The sequence below is a fragment of the Carcharodon carcharias genome, chromosome 31, assembly GCF_017639515.1.
Source record: "Carcharodon carcharias isolate sCarCar2 chromosome 31, sCarCar2.pri, whole genome shotgun sequence".
In the NCBI taxonomy this organism is placed as follows: Eukaryota; Metazoa; Chordata; class Chondrichthyes; order Lamniformes; family Lamnidae; genus Carcharodon; species Carcharodon carcharias.
The window spans coordinates 419,106-443,154 of record NC_054497.1 but is presented as its reverse complement, the minus strand read 5'-3'; the positions used below and the strand labels follow the sequence as shown (position 1 = coordinate 443,154).

The window sequence follows — 24,049 nt, the reverse complement described above, 5'->3', positions numbered from 1 at the left end:
GTTACACTAACATTCAACAACAACAACTTGCATTTATATGGAGCTTTAACTTCATTAAACATCTAAAGTCACCTTGCAGGAGTGTAATGAAACAAAATGTTGACATTGAGGGCATAAGGAGGTGTTAAGATGTGCAATCAAAAGCTTGGTCAAAGAGATAAGTTTTAAGGAGGGTCTTAAAAGGAGAGGAAAGAGGTGGAGAGATAGGGGGAAGAGGGAAGAGAGGTTTAGGACCGGAATTTCAGACTTACTGACTAGGGAGCTGCAGGCACAGATGTCAGGGCTCAGAGTTTAGCAGGAGGCTAGCCGTAACCAGAATAGATGAAGTCACAAGCGCTTATCCTAGAGTTGGCATCGGTCTCCCGAGTTCACTGCGTGGCTTTTGAATGGAACCAGCTTGGGCCAGAAGTAGCCAAATACATTCTGAAATATCAATGAGGTCCGAAAGAGAGGCTGCAGGCTGGGAACTCTGCCAGAGTCCATTGGCCGATGATGCAAACCCTTCTGCAACTTGAAACCATTGTGAACAAGAACACCTCCCCTGCTCTGCTTGCGGAGATTTGGCAGCCGCTCCTTCCTGAAGACTCGGGCAAGCTGAGAAACTTGACTCTGAAGCCCTGGTTACAGGAAGTGCGCTTGGTGGGGGGAAGAAAAATCAAATCGGCCGCTGCTTTTTGAAGGGAAATTCACGTTGCAGAGTTGGTAACCAGTCACCTGGCGAAGCCCGAGCGCAGCAGCGCCAGGTGCTGGACACCTCTGGCAGGTCGAAGATGAAGACCGTGGAATTATTGCTGGAGGTGTCACCTCTTCAGTGGCTCCGACACTTCACTCCGCAAACCTTCCTGCTTTTCTTGGCGGTGTTTTTAACGGTGTGGTTTGCGATGAGAGCGAGGAGACCGAGGGGACTGCCCCCAGGGCCATCCAGCTGGTCATTTCTTCAGAACATTGTTGTCAGGACCCGGGCGCCCCAAGTTTCGCTAACTCAGGTAATGGCTGCGTCGGCCCCAAACTTTTTCCGCCGTTAATGGAACAAAACCTGAGGATTGGAAATTCGTCTGGGAGGGCGGCACAGAACGGCCGATATGGAACTTACCGCCCGTTATTCGCAACGCCAGATATTTAGCTCAGCTGACTGCAATGGAACCGAATAAGCAACTGATCCTGTATCGCCTGTTCTGTGCTGTCGTCCCAGGCAAATTTTTAGCTCAAGCCTTGATTTGTGATTGTTTTGTTTGACTTCTATTTTTAAGTATTGAGCAGAAACTGAACGGGACCAGCCATATGAATACTGTGGCAATGAGAGCAGGTCAGAGGCTAGGAGCTCTGAGCTGAATCTCCCACTTCACGCCCACCGTCTACAAGGCACAAGTGTGATGGAATACTCCCCAATTGTCTGGCTGAGTACCGCTCCAACAAACCCCAAGAAGCTCCACACCATCCAGGACAAAGCAGCCCACTTGATTGGCAGCCCATCCACAAACATTCATCCCCACCCCCTACACACAGGGGTAGCAGGGTGCACCATCTACAAGATGCACTGCAGAAACTCCCCAAGGCTCATTCAACCATCCAAACCTGCAACTTCTATCATCTAGAAGGACAAGTACAGCAGATGCATGGGAACATCACAGCCTGCGAGTTCCCTTCTGTAGCAATTATGGTTTTATTTAGTGTGTAACATACCTTCAGGAATAATACATGGTAAGGAAGCTTACATGATCTGTAGTAACTAATAGGAGAGTAGGGCAGACTATCTCCCCGGTGAGTGTAGAGATGGAGTTGAAAGCACACGTATAGTTGCTGCTGAGTATATTGTACATAAACTTAACGTTTTCACCCAAGAAGTGTCTGCAGATCAACTCTCATTAATAGAACAACTCAGCCACCCTACACCACCCTCCAAGCCACTCACCATCCAGACTTGGAAATATATCACTGTTCCTTCACTGTCACTGGGTCAAAATCCTGGAACTCCCTCCCTAACAGCACAGTGGATGTACCTACACCGTATGGACTGCAGCAGTTCAAGAAGGCAGCTCACCACCACTTTCTCAAGGGCAATAGAGAATGGGTGATAAATTCTGGCTTAGCCAGTTTCTTTTAAATTCATTTGTGAGATTGGGTGTCGCTTATGGTAAATTATGGACAGTCAGACAGAAGTGTACATCATCTCTTTGTTTTTCTTTCCTCCCTTCCCAAAAAAAAGCTTTCTAAGAAGTACGGGAATATTTTTACTAGCTACTACTTTGGGGTGAACATGATTGTCATCAATGGGCTTCAAGTCATTCAAGAGGCCCTTGTCCAACAGAGTCGAGAATTTGCTGGAAGGCCACAGATCCCTCTAATTGATGACATGACGAAAGGTCAAGGTATTAAGGCTTTTAATCAGTTTATTTCATTAATAATGACACTCAAAATGAAAGCGGAAGCTTTACTCAAACGTGGCTTCCTTCGGACTCGAGTGACGCTGGGGCAGGGTTTTGTTCCTCTGTTGAGTGGGTGCCCGTGAGAGTTGGCAGTGCGCCTGCCATAAATTAAGGCCCTTAATCAATCAATTGAAATGAATTTTTCGCAGCCCATCCAACCTTACAGGTTGGCAGGCGGGTAAATGGACCGAGTGGCCTCTGCATTTGTTTAGCGAAACCTCATCCATGGGCGGGACGAGGTTTCAACCATTGTTTAAAAAATAGTTAAAACTTTTAAAACTCATTTTTAACATGTCCCTGCTTGTGGTCTCCTTAATTTTAGCATGCTTATTCATAAAGTTTAAAAATCTTCAGCTTCCTGAGGCAGCTCTGTGCCTTCAGGGAACTTTTAGTGAGCGCACGTGCTGACTTCCATGCTTGTCCTCCACCACCCCCCCCCCACCCCCCAACCACCCCCCCACCCCACACACACCCCCCCACCCCACACACACCCCCCCCACCCCAGGCCCAGGCAGCACCGAGCGTTCCAGCACCGATTCACACAGGCTGTCCGTTAATTGGTCAGCCAGCTGGAAACCGCGGTCAGGGTCCAATCACGGGTGGCGGGTGGTTTCACGGCCACTGCCAGGCCCACCCAACGAGGTAAAAATCCTGCCCTAGGATCCTGTCGGTGCCGAGGAGGCCAGATTGGGTTAGGCTCTCATTGGCTATCGGAGCCTCCGTGCCCTGGAGTGAATGCTGTCCCAGAATGAAACCTGAACTCCAAGGATAAAGCTGCCAGGAGATATTAAACAAATGAGGGCGCTTATTCCTTGAACAGAGGCCCAAATAATCCTCATCCACCACCTTTCTCATCTGCTGAACTTGTTCCCTCACCGAACAGTTTCTCCTTTGACTTGTCTCACTTCCCCCAAGTAAAAGGTGCGGCTATGGGTACCTGCATGGGTCCCAGTTATGCCAGGCTTTTTTGGGCGTATGTGGAACATTCCTTGCTCCAGTCCTACCCAGGCCCTCTCCCACAACTCTTCTTCCAGTGTATCGATGACTGTATCAGTGCCACTTCACGTTCTTACCTGAATCTAGAAAAATTTATCAGCCTTGCTTCCAGTTTCCACCCCTCTCTCACCACATGGTCCGTCTCCAACATTTCCCTCCCTTGACTTCTCTCTTTCCATTTCTGGGACTAGACTGTCTACCAATAGTTATTACTAGCCTGCCAACTCCTACACCTACCGCAACTACAGCTCTTCACACCCTGCTTCCCATAGGGACTCCATCCCATTCTCCAAGTTTTTCCATCTCCATCACATCTGTTTCAAAGATGCCACTTTCCAAAATGGTGATTCTGACATGTCTTCCTGTTTCCTGAATTGAAATGACAAGCAACAGGATCAACATCTTGAAAAGTTCAATCAAGTTCTGAACCAAGAATCACCCCCCACTCCCCCACTGTGATTGACAAGGCCCTCAACTGTATCCAACCCATCTCCCACACTTCCACCCTCACCCCTTCCAGAACCATGACAGAGTTCCCCTTGTCTTCGCTTTTCACCCCGCCAGTCTCCGCATTCAAAGGATCATCCACCACCATTTCTGCCAACTCCAGCATGATGTCACCATCAAACACATTTTGCCCTCACCTCCTCGGTCAGTATTCCATAGGGACTGTTTCCTCTGGGACACCGTGGTCCACTCCTCTACCACCCCAACACCTCACCCCCTCCCCACGGCACCTTCCCATGGCAATCCCAGGAAATGCAACACCTGCCCCTTTACCTTCTCCCTCCTCACCATCCAAGGCCCCAAACACTCCTTCCAGGTGAAGCAGCGATTCACTTGCACCTCCTTCAATTTAGTCCACTGCATTCGCTGCGCACAATGTGGTCTTCTCTTCACTGGGGAGACTAAATGCAGGCTCAGTGACTGCTTTATGGAACACCACCACTTAGTCTGCGAGCATGACCCCCAACCTCCTGTTGCTTTTTCAGTTCACCATCTCTTCTCATGCCCACATCTCTGTCCTTGGCCTGCTGCAATGTCCCAATGAAGCCCAATGCAAGTTGGAGGAACAGCACCTCACCTTCCAATTAGGCAATTTACAACCTCCTGGGCTTAACATTGAGTTCAACAACTTCAGACAATGAATGCTGTCTTCCATTTTGATATTTTCTTTTCCAAACCCCCTCCCCCGACAGGGCTGTCTGCCACTTGTTCTTATGTTTTGCTTTCAGAGAGCACTGACCCTTGTTCTGCTATTAACATGTCCTGCTAGCCGACCTTTATGCTACTATTAACACCTGCCTTAGTCTTTAACACTACCATTACCACTCCCTTTGTCTTGTGTCCATGACACCTATGTCAAATCTCCCCGGAGCTTACACCTGTCCCTGACCTTCTGTTTTGCTCCACCTGCTCCAGACCCTGTTGAACAGTATAAAATCCATCACATTTCTACTTCACTTCAACTCTGGAGAAGAATCATACAGACTCGAAACGTTAACTCTGTTCTCTCTCCACAGATATGCTGCCAGACCTGCTGAGTTTTTCCAGCATTTTCTATTCCTATTTCAGATTTCCAGCATCCACAGTGTTTTGCCTTGGTTTAAACAAATTAGGGTCGTATTTCCTGGAATTTAAATGGGTTACAGGTTGGTTTGATCGAAGATGTTGATGGAATACATCAGGTAGATTGGGAGAAACAATCTCGCTGGTTGGGGAGTCAAGGTAAACGGAGTAAAATCTAAATATTGGAGCCGGACCTTTCAAGAGTGAAATTAAAAACATTTTTACACATGAAGGATTTTAGAAGTTTGGAACTCTCTTCCGCAAATGGCAGTCAGTGCTGAATCAATTGATAATTTTAAATCTGAGATTGATAGACAGTTTTTAACCCAAGGATATTAAGTGACATAGGGCAAAGGCAGGTATATGGAGTTAAATCAGGCAAAGAAGTGTATACGGAGTTAAATCAGGCAAAGATGTGTATATGAAGTTAGATCAGGCAAAGGCAGGTATATGGAGTTAGATCAGGCAAAGATGTGTATATGGAGTTAGATCAGGCAAAGATGTGTATATGGAGTTAGATCAGGCAAAGACGTGTATATGGAGTTAGATCAGGCAAAGATGTGTATATGAAGTTAGATCAGGCAAAGGCAGGTATATGGAGTTAGATCAGGCAAAGATGTGTATATGGAGTTAGATCAGGCAAAGATGTGTATATGGAGTTAGATCAGGCAAAGACGTGTATATGGAGTTAGATCAGGCAAAGACGTGTATATGGAGTTAGATCAGGCAAAGACGTGTATATGGAGTTAGATTGGGCAAAGAAGTGTATATGGAGTTAAATCAGGCAAAGACGTGTATATGGAGTTAAATCAGGCAAAGACGTGTATATGGAGTTAAATCAGGCAAAGACGTGTATATGGAGTTAAATCAGTCAAAGGCAGGGAAATGGAGTTAAATCAGGCACAGATGTGTATATGGAGTTAGATCAGGCAAAGACGTGTAAATGGAGTTAGATCAGGCAAAGACGTGTAAATGGAGTTAGATCAGGCAAAGATGTGTATATGGAGTTAGATCAGGCAAAGACGTGTATATGGAGCTAGATCAGGCAAAGACTTGTATATGGAGTTAGATTAGGGAAAGATGTGTATATGCAATTAGATCAGGCAAAGAAGTGTGTATGGAGTTGGATCAGGCAAAGACATGTAGATGGAGTTAGATCAGGCAAAAGCGGGTATATGAAGTTAGATCACGGATCAGACATTGTACCCCTTACTGTGTATTGCCTCTCCATATTGTTCCTACCAAAATGCATCACCTCACACCTCTCCGGCAGATGAAGTTCACTGCGGAGAAATGTGAGGTGATGTATGAGGTGAGGTGGTAGGAACAACATGGAGAGGCATCATAAAGTAAGGAGTACAATTCTTAGCATGTTAGGAGCAGTGGGACCTGGGTATGTATGTGCATAGATCATTGAGGGTGGCAGAACAGGTGGAGAGAGCAGTTAATAAAACATATGGTATCCTGGGCTTTATTAATAGGGCATAGAGTACAAGAACAGGGCTGTTATGATGAGCTTATGGAAGACACTAGGTAGACCTCAGCTAGACTATTGGATATAGTTCTGGGCGCCACACTATAGGAAGGATGTGAGCACATTGGGGAGAGTGCAGAAGAGGTTTACAAGAATGGTTTTAGGAATGAGAAACTTGAGTTACGAAGATAGATTGGAGAGGTTGGATCTGTGCTCCTTAGAGAGGAGCAGGCTAACAAGAGATTTGATAGAGATGTTCAAAATCATGAGGGGGCTGGATGGAGTAGATAGGGAGAAACTGTTCCCGTTCGTAAAAGGATTGAGAATGAGAAGCACTGACTTAAAGTGATTTGCAACTGAAGCAAATGTGATGTGAGAAAAAACTTTTCACACAGTGAGTAACTCGGGTCTGGAATGCACTGCCTGGAAGTGTGGTGGAGTTCAATCAAGGCATTCAAGAGGGCATTAGATGATTATTTAAATGGAAACAATGTGTAAGGACACAGGGAAAAAGGCAGGGGAATGGCACTAAGTCATAATGCTCGTTTGGAGAGCTGGTGCAGACATGATGGGCTGAATGGCCTCCTCCCCTGTGTCATAACAATTCTGTCATCTGTGATTCTGCCATGATTGCCTGTGGGGGGCAGGCTCGAGGGGGCCTTCTCCTGTTCCTTGTTCATTGACCAACTTCATTATTGGGTCAAAAAAGTGCTTTGAATTTTCTCAGAGATAAAAGCAAAAAACTGCGGATGCTGGAAATCCAAAACAGAAACAGAAATACCTGGAAAAACTCAGCAGGTCTGGCAGCATCGGCGGAGAGGAACACAGTTAACGTTTCGAGTCCTCATGACCCTTCAACAGAACTAAGGAAAAATAGGAAAGGGGTGAAATATAAGTTGGTTTAAGGGGGTGGGGGTTTGTTGGGACAAGAAGCCAGTAATAGGTGGCGATAACCAAAAGATGTCACAGACAAAAGGACAAAGAGATGTTGAAGGTGGTGATATTATCTAAGGAATGTGCTAATTAAAGGTACAAAGCAGGACAAACAAGTTACAGATTGCTCTCGTGGGGTTGGGGGGAAGGAATACTAAAAAGGCTAAAAGGTAGAGATAAAACAATGGATGGAAATACATCTAAAAATAATGGAAATAGGTGAGAAAAGAAAAATCTATATAAATTATTGGAAAAAACAAAAAGGAGGGGGAAGAAATGGAAAGGGGGTGGGGATGGAGGGGAGAGTTCATGATCTAAAATTGTTGAACTCAATATTCAGTCCGGAAAGCTGTAAAGTGCCTAGTCGGAAGATGAGGTGCTGTTCCTCCAGTTTGCGTTGAGCTTCACTGGAACAATGCAGCAGGCCAAGGACAGATATGTGGGCAAGAGAGCAGGGTGGAGTGTTAAAATGGCAAGTGACAGGGAGGTCTGGGTAATGCTTGCGGACAGACCGAAGGTGTTCCGCAAAGCGGTCACCCAGTCTGCGTTTGGTCTCTCCAATGTAGAGGAGACCACATTTGGGAGCAACGAATGCAGTAGACTAAGTTGGGGGAAATGCAAGTGAAATGCTGCTTCACCTGAAAGGAGTGTTTAGGCCCTTGGACGGTGAGGAGAGAGGAAGTAAAGGGGCAGGTGTTGCATCTTCTGCGGTTGCATGGGGAGGTGCCGTAGGTGGGGGTTGAGGAGTAGGGGGTGATGGAGGAGTGGACCAGGGTGTCCCGGAGGGAATGATCCCTACGGAATGCCGCCGGGGGTGTGAAGGGAAGATGTGTTTGGTGGTGGCATCATGCTGGAGTTGGCGGAAATGGCGGAGGATGATCCTTTGAATGCGGAGGCTGGTGGGGTGATAAGTGAGGACAAGGGGGACCCTATCATGTTTCTGGGAGGGAGAGGAAGGTGTGAAGGCGGATGCGCGGGAGATGGGTCGGACACGGTTGAGGGCCCTGTCAACCACCGTGGGTGGAAAACCTCGATTAAGGAAGAAGGAGGACATGTCAGAGGAACTGTTTTTGAAGGTAGCATCATCGGAACAGATGCGACGGAGGCGAAGGAACTGAGAGAATGGGATGGAGTCCTTACAGGAAGCGGGGTGTGAGGAGCTGTAGTCGAGGTAGCTGTGGGAGTCGGTAGGTTTGTAATAGATATTGGTGGACAGTCTATCACCAGAGATTGAGACAGAGAGGTCAAGGAAGGGAAGGGAAGTATCAGAGATGGACCAAGTGAAAATGATGGAGGGGTGGAGATTGGAAGCAAAATTAACAAATTTTTCCAGGTCCTAACGAGAGCATGAAGCAGCACCGAAGTAATCATCGATGTACCGGAGAAAGAGTTGTGGGAGGGGGCCGGAGTAGGACTGGAACAAGGAATGTTCCACGTACCCCATAAAGAGGCAGGCATAGCTGGGGCCCATGCGGGTACCCATAGCCACACCTTTTATTTGGAGGAAGTGAGAGGAGTTAAAGGAGAAATTGTTCAGTGTGAGAACAAGTTCAGCCAGACGGAGGAGAGTAGTGGTGGATGGGGATTGTTCGGGCCTATGTTCGAGGAAGAAGCTAAGGGCCATCAGACCATCCTGGTGGGGGATGGAGGTGTAGAGGGATTGGACATCCATGGTGAAGAGGAAGTGGTTGGGGCCAAGGAACTGGAAATTGTTGATGTGAGATAAGGTGTCAGAGGAATCACGGATGTAGGTGGGAAGGGATTGGACAATGAGAGAGAGAAGGGAGTCAAGATATCGAGAAATGAGTTCCATGGGGCAGGAACAGGCTGACCCGATCGGTCTGCAGGTACAGTCCTGTTTGTGGATTTTGGGTAGGAGGTAGAAGTGGGCCGTCTGAGGTTGGGCGACTATCAGGTTGGAAACTGGAAGGAAGATCCCCAGAGGAGATGAGGTCAGTGACAGTCCTGGAAACAATGGCTTGATGTTCAGTGGTGGGGTCATGGTCCAGGGAGAGGTAGGAGGAAGTGTCTGCGAGTTGACGCTCAGCCTCCGCGAGGTAGAGGTCAGTGCGCCAGACAACAACAGCACCACCCTTGTCAGCGGGTTTGATGACAATGTTAGGGTTGGACCTGAGAGAACGGAGTGCAGTAAGTTCAGAGAGAGACAGGTTAGAATGGGTGAGAGGAGCAGAGAAATTAGACGACTAATGTCACACCGACAGTTCTCAATGTAAAGATCAAGAGAAGGTAAGAATCCAGAGGGAGGGGTCCAGGTGGAGGGAGAACATTGGAGATGGGTAAAAGGATCCGTTGAACGGGGAGAAGACTCCTGCCCAAAGAAGTGAGCCCGGAGACGAAGACGGCGGAAGAAGATTTCAGTATCGTGCCGAGCCCGAAATTCATTGAGATGAGGGCGTAAGGGTATGAAACTAAGTCCTTTGCTGAGCACTGAACGTTCAGCATCGGAGAGGGGAAGGTCAGGGGGTATAGTGAATACACGGCTGGGGTTGGGATTGGAAGATGGGGTGGGGACGGAGGGACAGGCAGGGGTGGAGGGTCCTAGATGGGTGTTGGTGTCGATGAGTTGTTGGAGCTTGCGTTCCTTAGCACTTGAGAGAAAGAGAAAAAGTTTCTTGTTGAGGCGTCGGATGAGACGAAGAAGAAAATGAAACTGGGGGCACGCGCAGCTTTGAAAAAGGGTGCAGCGGTGCTGCTGGAGGGAGAGGTTGAGTGTGTTCATATGGCAGCGCATGGCACTGAGTGTGGATTTCAGAATGTGACGGGAACAGCAGTCCGAGAAACGTTTTATGTCCGGGAGATACCTGTAATCCTGGGTGGGTTCGAAACACGAGGGATGGAATTTCAGTTGAAATCCACGTGGGGTAAGTCAAAGACGGAGACAGTCACTGAGAAAGGAGATATGGCTGTGAAAGCGGGTTTTAGTAAACACCTTGTCAAACACTAGGAGGGAAATGGAAAGCAATGAAGGTGAACAAGGCAAAAAAGCCTTTTCTATACCTGGTTTGTCCTGCTTTCTACTCTTAATTATCACATTCCTTTAGATAATATCACCACCTTCAACACCTCTTTGTCCTTTTGCCTGTGACATCTTTTGGTTATTTCCACCTATCGCTGGCTTCTTGTCCCAACAACTACCCCCTTAAACCAGCTTATATTTCACCCTTTTCCTATTTTTCCTTAGTTCTGTTGAAGGGTCATGAGGACTGGAAACGTCAACTTTGTTCTTCTCTGCCGTTGCTGCCAGACCTGCTGAGTTTTTCCAGGTATTGCTGTTTCTGTTTTTGCTTTGAATTTTTTCATTGTCCTCAAAATAAGAATTTGTTATTGTTACTTGTGCACTTGTTATTATTGTTATAACTTGAGGTTAGTATTATGTTTCCCCTTTTCTGATAGGCATTATCATGGCACCCTATGGAAAGTCTTGGAAGCAGCAACGGAGATTTACACTGACTGTTCTCAGGAACTTCGGTTTAGGCAAAATTGCATTTGAGGAGAAAATTCTGGAAGAAGCCCAGTGTTTGACTGAAATCTTTAAAGCATCAATTGGTAAGTTCTGTGTTTTTTTTAAGACAGAGATTTGTGATAGGGCTAAACTTCAAAGTTTACCCTCGAGTCTCCAGGATTTAAAGATTAATAACGAAGACACTGTCGCAAGAAACTCATGAAGCAAAGAAGTTATATTTGTAGTTAAAAAAAAATTGTGTTTCTTCTTCCATTTCCTTCAAACTCTTGTCATTTCGTAATTACTAATGTTTCACTAACAGTCAAGATTAATCCAATTGGGCAACAAAGGTTGGAATTTCGTCAGAGTGGTGGGAGCCTTGATGACAGGCCTGAACGCCAGGGGCAACGCCACCTCAGCCAATCACGGGTCCCTTGGCCGCATTTTCCCTTTGTTCAGTAACAGATTAGTTGCCATCGGGTCTCCTGTTGCCATTAAAAGACACGGGTCCACCCGAAGTGCCTATGGAAAATTGGAGGGCCAATATCAGTATCAGCAGCACCACTGGGATCAGCAACTGAACTGGACCAGCCATATAAATGCTGTGGCTACAAGAGTAGATTAGAGGCTGGGAATCCTGCGATGTGTAACTCACCTCCTGACTCCCCAAAGCCTGTCCACCATCTACAAGTCACAAGTCAGGAGTGTGATGGAATACTCCCCAACTGCTTGGATGGGTGCAGCTCCCACAAGTTTCAAGAAGCTTGACACTGTCCAGGACAAAGCAGCCACTTGATTGGCATCACATCCACAAACATTCACTCCCTCCACCACCGACGCACAGTGGCAGCATGTGTAACATCTACAAGATGCACTGCTGGAACTCACCAAGGCTCCTTAGTCAGCATCTTCCAAACCCACGACCACTACCATCTAAAAGGACAAGGCCAGCAGATGGAAACACCACCACCTGGAAGCTCTCCTCCAAGTCACTCACTATCCTGACTTGGAAATATATCGCCGTTCCTTCGCTGTCACTTGGTTAAAATCCTGGACCTCCCTCCCTAACAGCACTCTGGGTGTACCTACACCACATGGACTGCAGCGGTTCAAGAAGAAAGCTCACCCCCACCTTCTCAAGGGCAATTAGGGATGGGCAACAAATGCTGGCCCAGCCAGTGAAGCCCACATCCTGTGAATGAATTTTTTAAAAAGCTGTGTGGGAAGGTAAGCTGTGAAGAGGAAACAAAGAGGCTGCAAAGAGATGTAGACGCGTTGGGCAGAATTTTGCTGTCGGCGAGCGGGGGGACGGGGCCTGCTCGCCAATGCGTAAAATGACACGGGATGACATCAGGCGGAACCCCCGACTTCACCCCGCCCCATTTACATTTTCAGGAAGGCGGGGTCGCAGCAAAATCAGCTGTCCGCCCGCCAACCTGTCAATGGCCCAATTGAGGCAATGACAGGATCATTAACTAATTAAAGGACCTGCCCATCCAACCTTAAGGCTGGCAGGTTGTTCAGGAGCTCCAGCGGCAACTAGAGAAAACATGAAACCTCATCCACGGGCAGGATGAGGTTTCATGTAGGGTTTTAAAAATTGTAATAAAGTTATTCTGTAACTTAAGAACTTGTCCCAACTCACTTAGCCCCAGGGAGATGTGCGTTCCATCATGCACATGCGCAGAAGAGCGCACTCTTGCTTTTAAGGAATCCCCCACCCACATAGGGAGAGCTTGGCGCTTCCCGCCGGACATCACGCCAATTAAGGTCCGCCCACATAAAATGGCGGTGGGACCCGCTTCTCCGTCGGGGATCATCTCCCCATCCGCCCGCCAGGCAGAACATTCTGCCCATTGAGTGAGTGGTCAACAAGATGGCAGTTGGAGTATAACGTGGGGAAGTGTGTGGTTGTTCACTTTGGTCATACGAATAGAAGGGCAGATTAGTTTTTCGAGGCATGAAACTTGTAAATGTTGATGTTCAGAGAGCCTTGCGCGTACTCGTACAAGGAACCTGAAAATTAGCATGCGGGTACAGCAAGCAAACAGAAAAGCAAATGGCATGTTGGTCTTCATTGCAAGAGATTGGAGTACATGAATAAAGAAGTCTTGCTACGATTTCACACGGATTTGGTGAGACCACACCTGGGTTGGATTTAATGGTGGCAATGGGGGGGCGGGGTGGGGTGGGGGGGTGAGTCTCGCTTGCCGGCTAAAAATACAGCGTCACCCCTGCATCGCCTCTTTACAGGAAGGCCTGCTACACCATGTGCCACTCAGGCACTTAACTGGGGAGTGACAGGCCTTCTCTGGGACCACACCAGGGCATAAGTCCCGCCGTTCGAGAGCTATTGACCAATCAGAGGCCAGCAGGTCTACTTAACAGCAATACCCCCGGGCAGGCAGTGGACGGTGCCAGTACGACACCCATCTGAGGTCACAGGTGAGTGATGGCAGGATGGGGGGCTGGGGTCGCAGGGTGGGAATCAAGCGGATGGAAGGGGGTTCCACCAGAAGGGCTGTGGGGATGGCTCTCACTGGGCCTCACTACCAACCCTTAACTCCTGATGTCGGGTCCCTTGATCGAGCACTTGGGAGCCCCCTGGAAGCCAGCAAGCGAGCCTGTACAAGTTTGCTTGCTGTGTTCCCCACACGGCAACTGCCCTGGGTGCAGAACACTAGCAGTGGCAGGATGTGGCCCTTAAGTAGGCATTGGTTGCCCAGTAATGGACCTCAATTTATGGCTGATGGGGTGAAAAGTCATCCGAAAGCCTTGCCACCATGGACTTAATCGGGATGGAGGTGGGAAGATAGCAGGGTCCAATTAAATCCCCCATCAACAAACTCACCACAGAGGAGGACATTAGATTTTCCCCAGAAACCTGTGTGAAATCTTGGTCTCAATATTTAAACAAGGATAAACTGGATGAGGGGATTGTCCTTTGCTGAGTCAATTGGATCTGGATTCTCTGGAGTTTAGAAGGATGAGAGATGATCTCATTGAAACATTCAAGACTTTGACATGATAGATACTGAGAGCTTGTTCCCCCTGGCGAGGGAATCCAGAACAAGAGAGCACACTTGCAGGATAAGGAGCCGACCATTGAAGGACTGAGACAAGGAATAATCCCTTCACTCAAAGGGTTGTGAATCTTTGGAATTCTGGACCCTGGAGGTTGTGTCGAATATTTTTAACGCTGGGATTGACAGATTTTTGGTGTCTCAGGAACTTGAGGGATATGGAGAGTGGGCAGGAGGGTGGAGTTGAAGCCCAAGATGATATCATATTGAATGACGGAGCAGGCTCGACAGCTGAGCTGTATGGTCTTCTCCTGCTCTTATTTCTTACATTCTTAAGTGGATGCTTTGCTGCAGTCACAGTCTTCAGAGGCAAGCTCTTCAGGACAGGACTGAATGCCATTTTGACTGCCATTTTCTCAGCAATAAGCAAGGAGGTGAAGATCAATGACCATGTCCAAAGAGAACAAAGTTTCCTCCAACAGCATCCTATACCTGGGTTCAATCCCAATGAATTGTTCCATTAGCACAATGTGATGTTACTCACTCACTTATTATTTAAGGCTACATTCCCCACTAATGATTTGCTTAAGGACCACACTGGGGATTACTGCAGCATGTTCCAGCATAAATCACGAGGCAGAGAATCTGGGATAGCCTCCCTGTGATGAAGTTTGGATATTTCCTCAATGCACTAAATACCAAGAGTAGCCTCTCAAAGGAGGAGAAAAATCAATGAGATCAATCTTGTTGGGAACCTCACACTTCCTGTGTGAAAAATGGGATAACTTATGTTCCTAATAGCTCTTCCTCGCCTCTCCGTTTTTTACTGGGATGAAGAGTTAGGGGAGGAGGCAGCAATTAGCCCTAATTCAATTAACATCAAAGAGCTAAACAAGCTGTAGCTGAGGAAGGAGAGGAAAAACATTTATATAGTGCCTTTTGCAATCTCAAGCAGCTTTACAACCAATTAAGTATTTTTGGAGTGTCACTGTTGTAATGTGGGAAAAACGGCAATCAATTTGTTCACAGTGAGCTCCCAGAAACAGCAGTGACAAGATCATCTCTTTTGGTGATGTTAGTTAAAGACCAACTCCCTGCTCCCGAACCATTGAACTCTTTTTCAAAGTGTGTGCCACTCCGAACATCACCTGGTTATCGTGAGTTGGAAAGTGCTCTTGAGTGATTATGTGAGGGAGGTGACAAGTGTCACTGTCCTAATTCACTTGGGACACCTCTTCAGAATAATGGGGCCTGATTTTCAAAGTGGGGTCAGGAACCCAACACCGGGATGAGCCCTGGGTCCTGACCTCGTGCCTCAACTATGCCGTTCACGCGACACTGTTTTCAAATCAATATGCCCTTGTTGGGCAGGAGGCAGGAGGTGGGAGTTGGGAGTTGGGAGGTGGGTGTTGTCTGCCTGGCACCAGCAGCAAAGACAGGCCACAGCCATGATGGAATCTGCTGCTGGTTTGCCAAGTGAAGCGGCCGACTCCTCCGAGGGCCGGAAGCATTAGCGCGGAGGACACTGGCCATGAAGACAAAATAATGGCATTGCGCTGGACCCGGTGCAAGATGCTCCATGTGACGACAGTTTTCAATCACCAAAAAGAAGCTTTCAGGTGTCTCCACAAAGAACGCAATAGCCGGGCACTACCGTGTGTCAGACTGTTTGGGTTCGCCAATTTGCCCTTTGAAAATTCTGTCATCACGCTCCCCGCCTGGTGCCCAAGCTCCAACAGGAGCTCAAAGGGCCAACAGTTTGTGGCAAGCGGATCCCCATTGCCTCTCCCACCAGCAGAACTTTGAAAAGTGTACGCAGTGCCGGGGGCGACGGTATCCAGGGACACCAGGTGCAGACTCGCCGCCATTAAAAATCCAGCCCACGGGCTACTGTGTTGCTCCTTCACATTCACAAGACTCCTTTTCCTTTTGTACAGGTCAACCCTTTAATCCCAATTCTAGAATCACCAGCGCCGTGTCCAATGTGATTTGCTCAGTTGTCCTTGGGAAGCGTTTCCATTATGAAGACACGATATTCACACGACTGGTAGGACTCATTGACGAGAACATGAAAATTCAGGCAACAATATGGCCGCTGGTAAATTTAAAAAAAAAATCTTCCTTCCCTTGGGGACAAGAGAACATCCTTATTAAAATAGAGAAACTGATATCAAAAATTTGTTTCATAGGTTCTGGAACACAGAAAGACAATTAGACCATTCAGCCCCTCTGCCCCCTGGGCCTGTTCAGCCAATCAAATAGAATCATAAAATCAGAGGAAGGCTGCAACACAGAAAGGGGCCATTCAGCCCATCGTGTCCGTTCTGGCCCTCTGCAAGAGCAACTCAGCTGGTCCCACTCACCTGCCTTTTCCCTGCAGCCCTTTCTGTTCAGATAATTATCCAATTCCCTTTTGAAAGCCACGACTGAATCTGCGTCTACCACACTCTCAGGCAGTGCATCCCAGATCACAAGCACTCACTGTGTAAAAACAAAAAGTGTTGCTTCATGTCGCCTTTAGTTTTTTTGCCAATCGCCTTAAATCAATATCCTCTGGTCCCTGACCCTTATGCCAATGGGAACAATTTCTCGCTGTCCACTCCATCTGGACCCTCATGATTTTGGATGATCCATCAAATCTCCGCTCATATCTTCTCTTTAAGGAAAACAGCCCCAGCTTCTCCAATCTATCCTCATAACTGAAGTCAATCGTCCCTGTAACCATTCTCTCAAATCATTTCTATAGCCTCTCCAAAGCCTTCATACCCATCCTAAGTGTGAATGGTATGTTAATTATATTGTTAAGATACTCAGGTGAAGGGCATTGTTTAATTAAATACTTTGAGCACATATAGATAGGGGATACCAGTGGGCACCATGGGGGCTGGAGTGCATCACTGACCCCAAAACAACATTCTAGTTTAGGTTGCTAAGTTTCCTTTAAATCCTTATCCCTTTGTTACAGTACCCCCTTTACCGCTCTAATTGGATTTATTAATTTGTTAATTTGCCCACCTGTTTATAGTTTAAGCTCAAAAGAGTAACTAGGGGATAACTGGGACACTGGACGTTGGGAGGAGAGCTGTGAGACTGAACAAAGTCAATAAACTCTCTCAATAAAGAAAGACTCTGTGTCTTCCCCAACCGGCTTATATTAACACTAAAGTCTGGTGCGCAGGATTGGAAATAAAACTTCAGTTGAGGCCAAACTAATGTTTTGTAAAAGGTTTATCATCACTTCCTTCCTTTTGCACTCCATGTCTATATTTATAAAGCTCAGGATCCCATATGACTTATTAACTTTGGATTATGGCTGATCTGGATCTTAACTCCATCAGGCTACCTTTCTGCTACCCGTAGTGTTCTTTGCCAATAACGAAATCCATCAACTTAACTTTTGAAATTTTTCAATTGAGCTAGCCGGGCACAGTGCTCAGGTGCCTTTGGCAGAATGTTATGGGTGAAGGGATTTTCTGCCCTGCCACCCAAAGAGTCAACAGGCAGTGAATTCCCACTGATGTTGGCTGTAGCACAGCCATTTAACACTCCGTTGGAATTCTTATCCTTACTTGGGAATAAGTCCCGCCTCAGAGAGTTGCTGGCAGGTCTGACTGTGCAGCTGCTCTGTAGCCACTAGAAGTGGTGACCCCTGCCGGGAGTGACTAGATTTAGAGTGACTAGGGTGGAGGTAAGCGTGGGGGTCTCGTGGCGAGAATTGGGGGGGTGGGAGGTTCTGGGCAGGGCGGAGAGAAGTTGGTGAGGCTTGTGATGGCAAGGTCAGACGAGGTGGCAACAGCAAGAGATGGCAGACCATGGGGGAGGGCCCACAATCTGGAAAGGGGGCTAGTGAGGGAGGTGCCCCCCCTCCCACCCCCCCCACTTCCCCCACCTTTTGGGGCCAGGGTGCCCTAGGCAACGTCCATCCCTGGAAAAGGTTGAGGACAAGTCGGGAATGGGAGGGCAGCAGGAAGGCTATCTGGGGAATTTTATTGGCCCCTGCAACCTGCATCCAGCCAGTGCAGTACCAAAAAATCCTGCCCCCTATTAGCTGCCTGCAATTGGAAAGGGGAGGAGGCAAGAGTATGAAGTAAAAGGTTTTTAAAGACCTGAGGGCAATTCTTTTCCTGCTGTCAGCGTCCAGGAAATCAATGACCTAAACATTCCCATGTGCCTGTACATTTGAAATATACAGATCTTTTTTTGAAAGTCAGTTATGAGTGAACTTAAAAAAAAATAATTTACTAAAGCTCCCAACAGTCCAATTTCTGAGCTAAACATGTTTGCCAATGTGCAGTGTTATTTGCAAACACACAGGAGTTCAAGGACATGATGTTCCTTATCAAGAAGGGTAATGGAGCCTCCACTGGCAAGGACAGACTCATTAACCTGACCAAAGTAACAAGAAATAAAGACTATGGGTAGAGGAAGAACTTAACGAATGTCATGGTCCCAGCAAGGATGAATCTTAACTGGCCAAATGCAGCTTTTCCTTGGTGTGAAAGAAAGATTTGCATTGGTAAACCATCTTTACCCTTTTCAGGGATGTCCCAAAGCTTTTATAGACAATTGGGGTTCTGAAGATGAGATATACGGACCCGAAATGTTAACTCTGTCTTTCTTTCCTCAGAGGCTGTCAGACCTGCTGAGTTTTTGCAGCAATTTTTGTCTTTGTTTCAGATTTCCAGCATCTGCAGTATTTTGCTTTTATTTTATTACAGACAATTAAGTGTTTTTAGAATGTAGTCACTGTTGTGGAGGTCTTGTGCAGCAATGGGTAGCATCCCTACCTCTAGGCTAGAAGCTATGGGGTCAAATCCTACTTCAGCACTTGATGGCCATGGAAGGTGTGTTCATAAAGTGGCCAGACAGGTTGATTAACAGCCTATAAATCCTTCCAATATAACTGATGACAGGTGATAAGAGTGGGGGAGTTTCCTGGCCAGCCATACTGCAGAAGGCAATGGCAAACCACTGCAGTACAGGGCCAAGCATCATCATGGACTGATTGAATGGTAGTCCATGGTCACCTACGCCCTCTTAGGACATTGTATCTGGAAGACAGGGGTCACTGTTGCAAAGTAGGAATCACAGCAGTAAATTTTCACGCAGCAAATAGCAACGGTATAATGACCAAGTAATCTGTTTTAGTAATAGATATTGATCTGGGCACCAGGAACAAGTCCCTTAATCTTCTTCAAATCACACCACAGAATGTTTTACATTAACCTGATAAATGGGCCCTCAGTTCAACAGCTCATCTGTAAGGAGGTGCCTCTGACAATGCAGCAGTCTCTCAATGTTGCACTGAAATGTCAACTGAGATCATATGCTCAAGTTCCTGCAGTGGAACCTGAACACACAATGTTCTGACTTAGATACCAAGGGAGAGTGCCATCAACTGAACAATAGCTGACACCGAGCAAGCAATCATATACTTAGACTTTGGTAATGTACCACATGAGAGACCACTTTAGAAAGCAAGGTTAGTGGCCATCAAGGAAAAATCAAGATCAGTGATTGATTAAAGCAGAGGACAGTAATTTTTGTCATTGTGATATGGTGTTGAGTGGAACTCCCCAAGGCTGTGCTGGAACCAATCTGAATGTAAATTTGAGCATCTCAGGGAAACTGTGGGGCTAAAGATGACAGCCAATATTTTACAAAGAGAGCTTGCCCAGGGGACTTGTACTTGTGCTGATCAATGCTGAATAAAGATGGATACAGAAATTAGAAAGAACTGTATGTTGTCACAACCAGGTGAGGATGAGTAACCAGTCCTGAGTTGATCATAACAGGTTTTGAAATGTAAACAATGAATGTGCCAACTCAGTGTATGTACTGAGATGTTCATGTGCTGATTGTAAAGAACTCAGTCAGACAGGTTTCCTGTGTTTAAATAATTGAGGGGTTAGCTTTTCTTGTGCTAAAAAATCACCCAGGTAAAGATATTTTAAAAGTATATTAAAAAGGTAAATACATGTTGCAACACACGCGCACACACAAAGAATGCAAAAATATGAATTATTAAGTGGAGGAGGTTAACTTTTGGCCAAATTAAAGTTCAATCGCTAAAGACAAAGGTTGGGATTTGGCCCCACCCACCACCGGGATAGTCCAGTCCTGCCGAAAGGCAATGGACTTTTGGCTGGGCCACCAAATCTCCTCCGGCGGATCCCGTCAAGTCGGCGCCAGAAAATCATGGCCAAAGATATAAAGAGTTCACTGGTTTTAAGTTCACTGACTGGCTGGTCTGGCAGTATCGATCCAAAAGCTTTGGTTCTCAGCGGAGGCAAAGTTTAAAGATGTGTCTGTTATTTCTTCCTTCCTGGAATGCTGCTGTGAAGATTGAAGTCTGCTTTAGAATTTCTCTGTCTGCTGCTCACAGTCTGATATAAGCAAACAGGGTCCACACTTAGTTGAAAGACAGAGAGAGAGAGAGAGAGAAAGGGGAAAGTAGCTTTCTGCCCTGCTGCCAGTGTCTTCTGCTAGAAAACAAACAGCGTCCTTGTATTAAGAAGGATTTTCAAAAGATGGTGAACAGTTTTGGTCAAATGATGAGGGTCCATTGATACAACATAGAAGACTATTAACAGTGTGCTCATGGTAACAATGTAGATTCAGATAACCAAACCGATTGAAAGGCAATAGAGGATAATAGTTGTTTTTAGCACTTTGCTGTGCATTACCAGTTTTGGTAGCTCACTTTGGTTACTGGACCAGGCTCAGAGTCAAGAAAACCAGGCTTCTTGCTCTTGGCATAATTCTTGGTGTGAAATTCCACAGGAGGGGATTTGTCTAGGTCTGTCTATTTGTAATCCCCTTTGGAAGCTTCCAGAAGCTTGACCAACTCGCAGCTGCAGAGATGCCATGTGACCTCTGGCAGCCATATTAAATTCAGTGGTTTGGTTTTGACAGTTGAAACTGACTTTGGAAAATGTCCTATAAGTGTGAGCCCAGCCAACAAAATTAAACTTAAATATTTGGACACCAGCGCACCTCCATGACGGCACTGGAAGTAAAATTGGAAGGTGTGTGAAACCTAAATGGGTGGGAAAGGACCAGCCAAGAAAGAAGTCGAAAGAAACCTGGTTTTGTTGTGTTTTATTGGGCCTTTGTTTGTTACATGAAGAAAAAATTGAGAAAACAATAAACACAACATTGGACTGTCATGAGCTCAAATCTGTTCAAGTCATGTTGAAGCTATTGGGGCTGCATGTAAAGTATTGCTTTGAACTCTTTAGAATAGACTAGAGGAGAACAAAGCTGGCTCTAGTATCAGCGAGAGAGCTATAAGGGACCACTTCTTAATATGTGTTTCAGCCTCAAGAAAGGGATCAGCAAAGAGATCTACAAGGTATTTAAAGTCTAGAGTAAGTGCATCTAAGATAATACAAAAAGGCACACCACAATAACAGTGACTACACTTCATAAGTACTTCATTCCAATACCAAAAGTATATGGAGTTAGGTCACAGATCAGCCATGTTTTCATTGAATGGCAAAACAGACTCAAGGGGCTAAATGGCATATTCCTGTTCCTATGTTCTGACTGGTTGTCATTTACTTTGGGAAATCATTAGTGGCACTGTATAAATGCAGGGTCTTTCCTCCATTCAATCGGTATCTTAAGATGATATTTCAATGCCTTGTGAATGACTGTGTATTGGAGAATCAAAATCACGTGCTAATTCCATTGTGTTTTCTGCTAGGTGTGTTTCATAGTTCCCTTCATTCGTTACTTACCAGGGCCTCTTCAGAGGATGTTTAAAAACCAGGCCCAAGTCGAAGCCATACTTCAGGATTTCATCAACCAGCACAAAGACACACTGAATGGTGAAGAGATCCGGGATTTTATTGATGCCTATTTACTGGAAATGGAAAGGGTGAGCACAATTGCAGCTGTTTGTGACTACTCCAGCCAGGAGATCTGCTGTCATGCTATGTCACACTCGTCGGTCTTGCACCACCCTCACGTCCAAAGTATCTCAAATGTAACTGCTCTATGATGTCGATCATCCAAGTACACCTAGGTGAATCCCTCTTCCTTCTTCCCTCCACTTTACCCTTATTATGGCAGATAGATAGTAAATGCCAAGCTGTCCAAATCCCAGAGGGAAACTTGAAGCAGCTGCCACAATTATTTGCAATTTATACTTATTTCAAGATGTGGGCTTTGAATTCAGTAAAAGAAGGCCACCAAGTCTTTTACATTCCTTACAAAACTAAAGTAAATCTTTATTAATAGAATAAATGATTTTTAGCACTTACATAGATCTACAAATTAATATCATGATAACTTCTAAATCCCTTAATTAGTTCTAAACCCCAGTTACACCTCCATTAAGGCAACTGTGAGACACAGAGGGAACAATTGGCCCCCGTCAAGGGGAAGTGTGGGAGTGGGTGCACCTCTGATCAGTGCCCCCGATTAAGGCCCGCCCAGTGTGACGCTCGCCCAGAAGCTCTGAGCGCTGGCTCTGCAGGCGGGTGGAGGGGATTCCCCGAGAGGTTCCCTGCGTAAGCGTGCTAAAGAGCGCAGCGATCTCCCAGAGACACAGAGGTGCCTCAGGGAGATTCGTTTCTGTGCTGAAGTTTTAAATAAAGGTTTTTAACACTTTTAAAACATGAACTGCGACATGTCAATGAATAAATGTATAAATTTTTATTAGATTTTAAAACACTTCATGGAACCTGGTCCTGCCCATGGATGAGGTTTTCATGAAAAACACACAGGCCGCCTGGGCTCTTCACCTGGCCCCCACCAACCCTTAAGGCTGGACGGGCAGCTCATTAAATTGAATTAATTCGGTTTTAAATGGCCTTAATGGGCCTTTGACAGTTCGGCGGGTGCGCAGCCAAGTCGAACTGAAAATCTAAATGACGCGCGGTGACATCGGAACGTCCGCCTGAAGTCACCGCGCGTCATTTTACGTGTTGGCGGGCAGGCCCCGCCTCCACCCGTCAACGGGAAAATTCTTCCCATGGATTTTAAACAACCCAGGCAAAGTAACACCCAATACCCTGAACAGTCAAACTCAAAGACCCAGGCGAAGTAACACCCCAATACCCTGAACAGTCAAACTCAAAGACCCAGGCGAAGTAACACCCCAATACCCTGAACAGTCAAACTCAAAGACCCAGGCAAAGTAACACCCAATACTCTGAACAGTCAAACTCAAAGACCCAGGCAAAGTAACACCCAATACTCTGAACAGTCAAGCTCAAAGTGAGTTTTTCTCAGCTTCAGTTCCTTGTGGATAGCAGCTTGAAGCTTAGATGCTGAAGGTTTTTCACACTTGTATTAGATCTTAGAATGCCTGCCCTTCACTCCTTTATACATATTTTCCCCTTTGAATACAAATTCCGATTGTTTCACAATGTCTTTGGACTTTTACCTCTCTAATAATAAAATCTATCAAAGCACCAATTTTACCAGTAATCTTTGGGAAAAATAAATACTCTGGGCAGAATCTTCTGCCTGTCGGGCAGGCAGGCCCGACCCAATCTCCAGCAGGCGCAGAGCCAATCACCGCCAGATAAGCAGGCCCCGCCGCCATTTTACGTGGGCGGGCCAACTAAGCATGATGTCCAGTGGGAAGCGCTATGCTCTCCCTGTGCAGGCCGGGGGCAATCCCTAAAAGCAAGAGTGTGCCCTTTCGCGCATGCACACAAAAGAGCGTACATCTCCCTGAAGCTGCACTTAGCCTCAGGGAAATCGCCTGGAGTTTGAAAAATGTTAAAAATAGAAAAAAAATTCCTTCCATGTCCCCTCATGTGACAATGCCATATGAGTTGGGACATGTTAATAATTCACAGAACAAGTTTATTACAATTTTTAAACCCTGCATGAAACCTTATCCCGCGGTGGATGAGGTTTTATGTTTTCTCTATTTGCCACCGGTGCTCCTGAATGACCTGCCAACCTTTAATTGGTTAAATGATTCTGTCAATGGCCTCCTTGGCTAGAGCTTGGATAGATTTTAACTACAAATGCCAGAAAATGATTCAAACTGACACTCTTCCTTCTACCTCAGCAACAGCCTTACAGACACAATACCCCCAGTGAAGATTTACCAAGGCTTGGGCTGAATCAATTCTTCTGGCGGAATTCTGAACATTCACTAGATGTTCTTCCTCAGCTGTTATCTCTCCCCAGTGCATACAAA

At 46.3% G+C, this 24,049-nt stretch overlaps 1 protein-coding gene across 1 annotated transcript in view; it reads left to right on the top strand.

Moving 5' to 3' along the window:
• Positions 1 to 354: 354 nt before the first annotated feature.
• Positions 355 to 24,049, top strand: part of LOC121271481 (cytochrome P450 2J2-like) — a 64,145-nt gene continuing 40,450 nt past the window's right edge. Inside the window, exons 1-5 of the mRNA XM_041177461.1 lie at positions 355 to 986; positions 2,207 to 2,369; positions 10,813 to 10,965; positions 15,822 to 15,982; positions 21,593 to 21,766. Coding sequence (XP_041033395.1) covers positions 771 to 986; positions 2,207 to 2,369; positions 10,813 to 10,965; positions 15,822 to 15,982; positions 21,593 to 21,766 — 867 coding nt within the window. The 5' untranslated portion in view covers positions 355 to 770. The remainder of the gene's footprint in view (positions 987 to 2,206; positions 2,370 to 10,812; positions 10,966 to 15,821; positions 15,983 to 21,592; positions 21,767 to 24,049) is intronic.